Source organism: Danio rerio, chromosome 2, assembly GCF_049306965.1.
Source record: "Danio rerio strain Tuebingen ecotype United States chromosome 2, GRCz12tu, whole genome shotgun sequence".
Classification (NCBI taxonomy): Eukaryota; Metazoa; Chordata; class Actinopteri; order Cypriniformes; family Danionidae; genus Danio; species Danio rerio.
The window spans coordinates 15,838,652-15,850,922 of NC_133177.1; the positions used below are offsets into that span (position 1 = coordinate 15,838,652).

Consider the following 12,271-nt stretch of genomic DNA (forward strand, 5'->3'; position numbering starts at 1 on the left):
CCTTATTTCTCTTATACATTTGTAATATATTTAATTCATAATTCCCTTATTGTTTAAAAATGAACTATAGTTTGTAGAAACTGTATTCAGTTTATTTGTAAATCTTTTTTTGTTATAAAAAATAAAATAAAAAAAATTATGATGACGCCATGTGATTGGTCATCATGACTGCAGCAACTGTGAGCACCAAAGTGTTCAGCTGTCTGGCTTGACGGCTCCGTTTTCAACTCCGCCCCACCTGCGCTCGGTTAATAGTGTTGATCACAGGCAGCATTTACATTTACATTTACATTTAGCAGACGCTTTTATCCAAAGCAACTTACAAATGAGGACAAGGAAGCAGCTGTGCTTCATGTTGAACGCACCTATTGGCAAGGCTTTAGTCTCTCACGTGGTGAACGAACGACTCAGACCCAATAGAGGACTCGAAAAATGAACTGATCTTCTCCGGCACTACACAACGTGCGCATGGGCGAATGAATGAATCACTTTGTTCATTTGAGTCATTCATTCTTTTGTCACATAATGTGAAAAAAAGCATAAGAGATGAGTTATTTAATAAATCAAATTGTCTTTGCAAACCGTTTTGTAACATACGCTGCAGGCATTAGAAACTTTGAATTCAATAATTAAACACTGTTTAATTGTTGTTTATTGTTATATTATATTTGTTATATTTTTGAGTTCTCCGTCATCATTTATTTCACCTTTGCAGGGATGGATTTTAATGTTATAATAAATGATTTGATTACTTCTCGCGCTAATCGAAGTGCATCACATGACTGTTTATGACTGCGCAAGCCCAAGCCTGGCCCGACCCGTCTAAAATGATAGAAATTAAGTCCAAAATGCAACATTGGGTTCGGGCAAAGATCTTTGGCTCTAGTCTTCTAACATTGTTAGGTCGAGCTGCAAACAATGCAGGGATTAACCAGGACCAGCTATGACTAGCTGCAGCAACGTACTGCTGGTGCTTTACTCCTTTCATATGCAATTCAATAGCTTTGAGCCCCATGGTCCCCAACGAAAAGGTATTTTTGCAAAATTTACACATTGCCTCATTGCCATGTCATTAAATTTACCCTTTCACATCTTTGTATTTTGAACCTCACCTCGACAACCACGTAATGACAGCACGCAGGTGCAGACCGACGTAAGCGTCTGTAGCCGATAATAAGCTAATAAATCACAGAGACTGTCATTTCTCTCCTGTTTCACACATACTGAATTGATCAACTATTAGATGTTTTACGGTGGACCACTGTGCTTCCCTGTCATCATCAAGCACACCGGCTGAAAATGTAATAACTACAGCCACTTTATGGTAAATTTAAGACAATTTAAGACATTAATTTACCGGATTTAAATTAAGACATTTTAAGACTTTTTAAGGACCTGCGGGAACCATTTTTCAGAGAGCAGTCACAAAATTACTTGCCTCCTGATATGAAGTCAACACTTAAAAAAAAAAAAAAGGAAAGGACAAATATATTAAATAAACTAACTTGTTATATGCATAAACTGAATCCATATTCTGGGGCTGCAACTAACAATTACTTTAATAATCGATTAATTCATCAAAGACTCCAACATGTTTGCATTTCAGGTGCTAAATCATTGCCGTAGTGCTCCCGTTAAAACACTTTTTTGTTTATTTAGTGTGAAATGCTCCCACAGGCTGCACAGTGGGTAGCACGTTCTCCTCACAGCAAAAAAGTTTGCTGGTTCGAGCCTCAGCTGGGTCAGTTGGCGTTTCTGTGTGGAGTTTGTATGTTCTCCCCATGTTTGCGTGGGTTTCTTCCGGGTGCTCTGGTTTCCCCCACAAGTCCAAAGACATGTGGTATAGGTAAATTGGGTAGGCTAAATTGTCCGTAGTGTGTGTGTGAATGTGTGTGTGGATGTATCCCGGTGATGGGTTGCAGCTGGAAGGGCATCCGCTGTGTAAAATTTTGAGACATTGAGCTTTACAGTTTTTGCATTCCATATAGCACACAATATGTGTGTAACAGTTCTCTTTTATACATTACCATGACAGAGACCCTAAGGGTTCTCTAAATGTAAATTATCGAAGTTCTCTTACATTTGCAATCTGGAGTTAAAAAAAAAACACTGTAAACGCAGATTAAATCTTCTCATTCCGAAAAGTAATTTTCCACTTGGAATTATAAGGTTCTATCTGACAGATCATTCATTGAAGCATTACTTTTTAAGAAATCCAATCAAAAAACATATATATTGATATTGTAACAATATGTTGATTCTTGAGAAAGTAAATTTTTTTCTTTCTATAACATTTATTTCATGTTTTGGACAAATTAATAGAAGGCTCTGCTAAATATTTTTGTCCAGTGCAGATGTTAACTTTATCTAATTAATAACCTTATATTTATTATATTTTACGCTTTATATGAATTATTGAATTATATTTATTGAATTATATGCCCATTGAAATAAATTAAGTATTTGCCCTTCAAGGCTTAATATTAAATTTAAAGACTTTTAAAGAAACAGATGATGACCAAATGAGTTTAATAAATGCTGAAAAGTGTTTCACTGACTATATGTAAACAAATAAATATATTTCACATTTAATATATACATTTTTAAATATTCATTTCTTTTTCAACAATGTAAAATTTAACATTTCATCTCAATGTCGGCGACGCAGTGGTGCAATGGGTAGCACAATCGCCTCACAGCAAGAAGGTCGGTGGTTCAAGCCTCGGCTGGGGCAGTTGGCATTTCTGTGTGGAGTTTGCATGTTCTACCCGTTTTAACGTGGGTTTCCTCCGGGTGCTCCGGCTTCCCCCACAAGCCCAAAGACATGCGGTACAGGTGAATTGGGTAAGGTAAAATTGGCCATAGTATATGTGCGTGGTTGAGTGTGTAAGGGATTTTCCCAGTGATGGATTGCAGCTGGAAGGGCAGATCCCAGATTAATAAAGGGACTAAGCCGAAAAGAAAATGAATGAATTTCAATGGCAAGAAATGCGTCTAAATCATGTGATAAACGAGACACACATCTCAATTTTGTGTTGTGCAGCATTATTTAGCCAACTCTTATTTTGTGTGATTTTGTCTTTCTGGTGTTTCCCGCTGTCAATGGAGCAGTCCGGTGAAATGACAAAGAAAGCTGATCCTGATTGGTCCTCAAGTGTGCATTAAAAATGCTGATTGGCGCACAGAAAGTACCTTAAAAAACCAAGTTCGACTTTGTATAAAAAACTTTTTTGTTTGTTAAATAAAAATCTTAGAACGTAAAAAACATGTAAAAAAAAAAAATAACATCATATAATGTAAATAAGTTTTCATTTATTAAGAATATGTCAATAACTCAATTTTGACAAAAATGTCAGATAGAACCTTATAATTCTAAGGTGACGATATGCTGGATAAGTTGGCGGTTCATTACGCTGTGGCAACCCCAGGTTAATAAAGGGACTAAGTCGAAAAGAAAATGAATGAATGAATGAAATGCTCCCACACCTTGGATGAATAGGGTCACACAAATTTCTCTGCCTTCACTATGTATATTACCTCTAACGTTACCTCTGCTCGTTTTTTTGCTTGGTCCTGTCTATGAGGCGCCGAACTCTGCTGGCATTAGTGCTCGCTCAACCAAAGTTTTTTTAATAATCAAACATCTATCATAAACATAATAAACATAATAATAAACATCTATCTACAAGTCGCACGACACGACACATCGATTATGAAATTTGTGGCTAACGCTTTTAGTAATTGCTTTTATCGATTTGTTATTGCAGCCCAACCATAATCCATAAACTGTATTCTGAATCTGCTTCATCTGGGTCTGTCTCATCACTGCTGCTTATGATGTGACACAGTAAAAGCTGACACACACATGGGAACGGTGGGTGGGCAAAACCAGCTCATTTGCATCAAAAGCACAAGCAACAAAAACAGGTACACTGTCCTTTAATAGGCACAGAGTCTAAAATTAGCATATTCTGGAGGGTATAATTAATGAACTGATAAGTATTTTGAGCTGAAACTTTACAGACATATTCTGGTGACACCAAAGACTTATCTTACATCTTGTAAAAGGGTAAAATTGAAGCGCATTAAATAAGGAGTCACCCTGATCTGTGGGTCAATTAAGAGTTCACTGAACATCTTGTGGTCCATTCTTTGGTTAAATCAGATAAAGTTGAACTTAGATATTCTATACCAGGGGTCACTAACCCTGTTCCTGGAGAGCTACCTTCCTGCAGAATTCAGTCCCAACCCTGATCAAACACACCTGAACCAACTAATAGTACCTAAAGCAGCACTTGATAATTACAAACAGGTGTGTTTGGTCAGGGTTGCAACTGAAATGTGCAGGAAGGTAGCTCTGGTTGGTGACCCCTGTTCTATACAAAGCAAATTATATAATCTAAACATATTAGCCAATAAGAGAGCATTCATACCTTAAAATCATGTTTAAACATACAAAAAACATTTTTTTTCAAAAGCAACTGAATTTGACAAAGGTATCCCCTAGCATAATGAAACTTTCAAACTATTCATCTTTATGAACCACTAAATTGAAATAGAACAGAACATTTGTCAGTTTTTTTCATTATTTGAATGTGGACAGGTTTTTATGCTTTATTCAGTGTTTACTAACAAATAACTACAAACTCACCACTGCCGGGTCCTGGGGAGCCCATCACACTTCTGTAGGTAGGAGGAGGCAGTGGAGGTGGGGTTCCCCTGAAAGTTCCTGTTGCAAGGTCTTTGGGTGATGTGCCAAACACAGAAAACTCATCTCTCACACTTGCCAGGTCAGGAGTTCTTCTTCTGTCCTCTGTCATTGCTAGAACAGAGGGAATGGCTCCATGCTGAGGGTAATGGTCCATTGGAGGAAAGGGCATTCCAGGACTTGCAGGGGTGACAGGCGACTCTTGGACGAACTCTGATTCTGGGATCTGAAAGCAGCAGGGAAGGTCCAAGGGACTAAGAGGAGAGTCTGAGGGTGGTGGTGGTGGAGGTGAATCTGGTGGTGGGATAGAGTGAAACAGTGGAGGGGGTGAGGTGGGAAGTGGCAGGTTGAGGGGTGAGGTTATGGGTGAGTCCGGAGGCGAGTCTGTTGGGGATGAGGACAGTGGTGGGGAAGGGGCAGGTTCATTTGGGGGTGGAGGTCTGGCAGGAGATCCTTCACCAAAGTTCACCCAGCTGCACTGGACCATGTCTGATCCAGATTTGGATGTTTCAACAGGTCCAAAAACACTGTCCAAATCAGGCATACACACCCCTCCAACTGGGTCAGAAAATGCAGCCTCCTGATAGACTGAAGATGACCCACCTCCTTTGACACTAGGAACCACACTATAATAACCTGGTTGAGAAGAATGACAACAATTTGTCAAAAACACTTCCATTTTCCATTATCACAATCTCTTTTTTATTTGCCTTAGATGAATTTGCAAATGTTTTTGAGTAATATTACACATAAAAGTGTGCTGTTAACGCCAATAATTAATACATTTAATAAAAATACTGTAAAATAAGTAAATAAAGTAAGTTATTGTTTAAATGAATTATTGTCTCTATTTGCTTCATTTATAAAACAAAGCCAAGAGTTCCAAACAAAGCCATTCTGCATTTGTGAGCAATACACAGTGATGTTGAATTTCTGAAAGAATCTGTTTTTAAATAAGCAGTGGATACACTTTGTACCTTAATGAATCAGCCACTTGAACAAATCAGTTGAATAAATAACTGAATTACTTATTTAATAAGTGACTTGCCGTTACCTACTGGTGGTCCACGACAGGCCAAAACCAGTATAGCCACTAGCACAAAAAACACACTTAGTGAAATATTGTCTTAACTTTTTATTATTAAAAAAAACTTATTTAAACTTAAAAAACAAATAGAAATCGAAAATAAAAAAATGTTTCACAGTGTCCTAAAACAAACATAAACAAGATAAAATTGGAAACAGAACAAAAAGTTAGATGTTAATGTGGTAGACAATTTTAAATAATAACTAAATTCTTTCAAAAAATTTAAACTATGCATTTAACTGAAACTGTCAGTACATACCAGAGGATTCAACTGAGCTGGAACTTCGTCCAGGTGGAGTACCAGGAATGTTCTTTGGAGGAAGAGGTGGTGGAGCTAAAAGGGCAGATGACAGGACACATTTAGAAGAAAAAATTACCTCCTTACTGAATAGAGCATTATTTAAAAAAATAAAATATTATTATTATAACAACTGAAAGAAATCAGACAGTGGCTGTCAATATGGCTTAAAAATCATTTTTTAAATATAAGCACAACTCTTAATTATATTCAAATTTTAAAGGCAATACTTAGTTTTAGGGGAAAAAAATCTTTATTGTCGCTTATGCCCGCAAGCAAGCACAATAAGAAAATAAAACCAGATCAGGCATTGCATCTTTTATTTGAAATGTAATGACACTCACTTTTTAAAGCGCAAAACATTTTAAAAACTATTCTTAAATAAAATGTTTTTTTCTTAAATGATCATGCAAGTGTTATTAACAAAGTAAAACTGTTGTTATTGAGTGCATCAATAAGCTGAAAAAATGAGATTTAAGGGGCCGATCACACTTTTTGAATTGAGGCGCCTTTTTTAAATGATTTACTAACGGCCACAAGCTTTTGTGTGCTGCTTGCGTGCCCTGTGGGCCATTTTAACCGCCTGCTGCGCCTCGCATTTTTGTCCTTGCGTGCTATACTCTAGCAGTTGAAAAAAAAAGCCACCTTTAAAAGAAAAAGTGCATTTTGTCAGTCGCATCTGTTTCATTCTACAATTAAATGGAAGCAATGCTCTGCTTTAAGTTATCCGGAGCTGTATGACTTTACAAATCTTGAATTTCACAAAATGCTTAAATATTAAAATTAAACCAATTTCAACAGCAACACTCGCACAATACACAGCTAATTCAGTCATTGCCTAGCAACATAAAAAGTGCATCATAACGGCAGTGTGGTGCCTCACAATTTTTGAAACTTAAAATTGCGTAACCTGGACATTACCCAATCAGGTCAGGAACTTCAATGCTACATGGGGGAGTGTATGGAAAGCACCAAAGCAGCTGGACCTTGTCATGGCCTTAAAACTCCAGGCCCTTACTTACCTGAATATGGATCACAACAGGACACAGAAATTAATTGGGGCTTGCCCTGCCTCCTCCACAGGCAGTGCTTGCAGGTACACTACCTGGTCTGAAAAGTGTGTGGTAGATATCTTGGGTATATAACAGAGCCTCCTGTCATAGCCAAAAGTATAGTGGCCTAAATTCCTGGTACGAAAATAAAGCACATGTCAATGAACTGGCATTCGAGAAGCAAACAGGATGACCTGAGCTTCTCTAAAGCACGTTCATAACAGCTGGACCACACCGGGGTGGAGGCTCCATTTTCCATTCAGCAGTTTTCTGTCCCCCCCAGAAAGATGACCTGCCCCGTTGCGCTCGGCTGTTTTTTTACTGCTAAGGACTTCTGGGTAAAGTCCCCAACAATGTTGCAGAATAGGCCTTCCTGTAATTTGGCCATACCAAGAAATCGGGCTTTGTCGACGTGGAGCATATCTACCAGATTAAGCCAAGAGCAGCATTTCTGGAACACTATGTGGCCACCATCTTCCCCAGGTATGGAAGGCAGACGTCATTCATAAGAGCATAGTCAGCTATCGTGCAGAACTCGTGCATCAAGTCTGGAGAACTGTCCTCATGCATCAGGGCCAGTGGTCTTGTGGTCTAAATCCATGGTGCAGGGCAGAAGCAGCATGGCCGGGCATGTTGCTCTCTAAGGGTAAATCTGTCTTTTATAAGACAGGGACAGAAGAATCACTGCCACTGTCTGTGTCATCACTCGCACTGGATACATGAAGCTTGATATCTCTGGATTCAGCTCAGCAAACAATATCTATTCGGTCGCGTTAGGCTTCTGAAGCAAAAGTCTGCCCTGCTCTCAGCAACGGGTGGCTTTATACAGCTGTGTACGACCTACACATAGGCATTTTTTTGGCCCATTTTCTTCTTATTTTTATTTTTTTTAAGAGTGATTGGTTATCTAGCAATACCCCAAAGTGTTGTCCAACACAGCATTGCAGTTCCCGACCTGATGGGGAACATAATTGTTGAAGTATGTTTTCAGCACAAAATATGTGGGAACCCCACTAATGAAGGCTATTTCTAAGATGTTATGGTAACACTTTATAATAACTACACACTTTAAATAATTTATTAAGCATTAGCAAATAGTGAACTCGTTATCTGTTAAGCATTAAATCTACATTAATAAGTGTTAGTAAGCAGTTTATAACTGCAGCTACAAATGCTCTATTCTTGACTTATAAGCACCTATATAATGTGGTTAATAATTGTATTTTCATACTCTGTTAATGATTTATTTTTCATTACTAAATTAAGTATCAAATTATTTACAAACTGTTAGTATATAAGAGTAGTTAAGGGTTTTTAGGAATTCATTCATTCGGAATGAGTTAATAAATGATTAATAAACTATTGAAATCAACATTTATATGTCTAATTATTCAGGCTTATATTAATGGTTACTTGGTTACTATATGTTTTTTTTTTTTGTTTTTTTTTGCAAAGTCTATAACAACTGTAGGCTCTTATAACTTTTTTTAAAAACATTAAAATGTACAAAAAAATAATGTTAAATTTTTATTTGTATTTAGCCTTCACGAACAAATGAGTATATTCATAGTTGTGGTTGCTTTTCATCTTGAACGTCCTTTAAGTGATATATCTGTCTATTTATATTTGTGTATGTAATTACCTAATCAAATTAAAAGGTCTAACATAAAATCATTCTTATATATTTTACATAGTCTATTTATATAGACTAATATTTCATATTATTTTAAATAACACACTTGCAAGAATCAAGTTTATATATATATGTGGGAGTATGTATGCATCAACTTTATATGTATATGCGCAAGTTTCATACATGTTTGAACATAGTATAGGTTTATATGAAAGTAATTTATAGGTGTATATGCACGTGTTGATAAGCGAAGTTTGATTTAAATCCTACACAGAGGGCGCAGTTTCATCTTCTCTTGATCAGGCTCATTATCCGATTTACTCTGGTTTAAAAAAATGTGTATGTAAGCTTGACTGCCTCTGGCATATTTGAAAATACAAACGTTATTTAGTAGTCCATTATGTCTTTATTTATTTTTGCAGCTCACTGCGCCTGAAACAATAATCACCAATCAATGAAAGTGATTGGAAACGTAAGAAAGCTGATAAGACAAAAGTGAATACATTTGTGTGTGCGCACGTACACAATGCACTCCACCATTGCTGCCAGATTGGGCAGTTTCCCGCCCATTTGGGCAGTTTTGATTGAGTGGTTGTTTTTGGGCTGGAATCAGTCAGCAACTTCTGGCAACACTTCACACAGCTTTGCTAGCTGTTTTTCACTCGGACTCATTCACAGTCTCTCTCTCACATAAACAAACACGCAGGTATTCACCACGCACAAGTTACGCAAAACACGAATATTTGATATTTCCCAGAGCAAGATCCAGCACTGCTGTGAACAGTTTATTTGCCGTACATAGCATACACAACTTATTTGAAATTTGTGAAAGGTTTGCAGTTTATGCTGGAGCTCCTAGCACACCTTCTTTCAGTTTTCATTCAGCTTGTACTTTGCAGCAAAAGCTGCATAGTGGGTTTTGCCATAGGTTCCCGACCACTGTTCTATCGGGTGGAACAGATTTGATGTGTCCCCAATGCTAGTCTGCATCACTCCCCCACATAATTTGCAGAGCACCGAAACTATAAGTTTATGGGAACTTAAAAAGCTGAACCACTTCCAAACCACTGTATTAGTCCTTCCTCTCTCATCAACTAATTCTTCTGAATTCTTACTTGCGGAGGAGAGGAAACGTCATGCCAGCAGGTCAAAGGTTCACAGTGAGAGAGAGAGAGAGAGAAAAATTGAGTTTACTTTAATTTTCTCCACAGCAGTGTTATAGGGGCATCTGCTGTAACTTCAGTGTCAGTGAATGACTGCCCAGCAAACGCATGCAGTAAATTGTGCAGTTTCTGCGTTTTAATTTCTCCAACTGACCTCTCTTGACCAAAGTATTGTACCGCAACATAGTGCATATTTGATAAATGACGTGAATACATAATAATCGGTTATGATCTATTGCTGAACAGATACCAAACTGTCCGTCTGTATCGCAGTGCACCGAAGAATCAATTAATTTTGACACCCTTACAAGACATTATTTTTAAGTATGATGTAGGAAAATGCAAAATTCTAGGAGCACAAATTGTCTATGCTTGACCATGGTTATTTAGCTTGACCAAGTGTTCCTTGGCCACAAAAAGTAAAAAAAAAAACTCAGTGATGCACTGAATGTTTGGCAACCAAAACACTTTCATATTTCTCAAACCAAACAATCTTTACCAAACAAGACATTTCTAATGATTCAATAGAACACACCTGGCAAAGAGTGCAAGAGTAATGTGCTTTGTAAATGTAGCAAAAATGTTGGCATTTTAAAACAGGGGTTTTCAATTTCCACCAGGGGGAAGCCAGCACAGCACACTAAAGGTGGGTCACGAGATAAGAAATCTTAAAAATAAACTCTCAATATAATACTATGATTTTTGGATTTCATTATTAATATGCTAAATTGAAATAAACGAAGTACTGCACTTTCTCCAGTTCTGTGATTGTGTAACATATTGTAACCTGCATTCTGGAGATAAACATTCCATTTAACATTCCAGAAAACAATCTGGGTGAATCGCCAGGACAATAAAATCACTTGGCGACGAAAAGTCTGGCTTAGTAATCCGTGGTGACATGTTAACAAGTCTGGGAGACTTCACAGAACCACTCTCTGCCTACTTCAAAAGAACATGACAGATAAGATAAGAAAGAAAATGAACTCATCAAATCCAGAACCAGCACAAAACCAAAGTGTTATGTTTTGTAAACTTTGTATCTCATTTCTGACTTTTCTTACCTGTGTAACATCTCTTATAACCTGTATGCATGTTCCATTTAGGCCTTTGTAAAGCATAAATATTGTAAGGATATGAAAAATTATGTTGATGTACTTTCAACCCCCCCATGTTTGGTACCGATGGGTTTCTGCTGACATTCTACAACACATGATGCATAGATCGAGACCATAACTCGCATTGTTTTATTCTTTAAAGCCCTGTATTAAATGCCTGTCCGCATGCTTTAGGCGGACGCTCAAATTTGCATACGAGCAGCCCAGAGACAAAGGAAGGTTCGCGCGCAAACTTTCCCCTGAAATCATTGGTCAGAATGCTGTACGGGTTGTCACGTGACCCGCAGGTATAAGCACACTTCCCCCCAAACATCTGGGCAGAAAGAGAACGTCCCAAAAAGGAACATCATTAACGGTGGCCCTCGGGCCACACGTGGCTTTCTAAGCCGCATGGACTTTTTCCCGCCACGCTTTCTTTATTTTTCCGGCAAAGTAAATTCAGTTTAAAGTTTGCGATCGTGTTCGTCCGAACTGCGTTACAAACTCCACGCATCAAAGGACATCAAGAGTAGTTTCATCACGACGGAAGAGAGACGCATAAGAGAGACCGCCAGACATGAAAAACCAGGTGATTTTAGTTATGCGATTAAGCTGTGCCCCTTTTATCAAAAAGGTGTTTTTTATAACCTTGGTGGTCCGTAATGGTGCGTGTGGAACTGAAAGTTTTGTCACTCTTTTATCTGAAATCTATATTTTCTAGCTTTACTATTTCTATTTGCTGTTACACGTTCTATAGACCCAATATTTCACGTGGTTTACCTTTGTTTTGTGTTTAATGTATGTTTGTGCGTTTGTTTGTTCGTTACGTCTGACTAGTCAATAAATTCCATTATAATCAAATGAATTGTATTGTTTGCCTTACGAGAAAATGTCACTGAAATACAGATTCCCCTGCCTTGCTATTATAAGTTGTTTAAACTTTTGAATGATTAATCTACTTCACAAGAAGTAGCAATTAAATTCCCTTTTTCTAAATGAATAGATTACCGTGTCCGCTCGGAAGAGCGGCGGCTCTGCTTGTGTTTGTTTGGTCAAATTAACAATAAATTGATCCGGAATATTAATGATTAATAATAATTCGTTATTGTTGATAATTAATATTCATAATCTGGGAATCCGCTCGGTCGCGCGAGCATGATCATTTACAATCATATGTTTGTTTGACCAAACTGACTGAAGCTTAAGCCGGAATATTAATAATTAAGAATAAAC

General features: G+C 37.5%; 1 protein-coding gene across 5 annotated transcripts in view; it reads right to left on the minus strand.

The window, feature by feature from the left end:
- Positions 1–12,271, minus strand: part of sgip1b (SH3GL interacting endocytic adaptor 1b) — a 150,828-nt gene that overhangs the window by 86,061 nt on the left and 52,496 nt on the right. For all 5 annotated transcript variants that reach the window (XR_012391076.1, XM_017351458.4, XM_073924050.1 and 2 more), the window contains 2 exons: positions 6,055–6,129; positions 4,652–5,344 (listed from right to left, as the gene is read on the minus strand). Coding sequence is in view for 4 of the 5 variants with exons in the window: in XM_017351458.4 (XP_017206947.1) it covers positions 4,652–5,344; positions 6,055–6,129 (768 nt within the window). In the remaining variant the exon portion in view is untranslated. The remainder of the gene's footprint in view (positions 1–4,651; positions 5,345–6,054; positions 6,130–12,271) is intronic.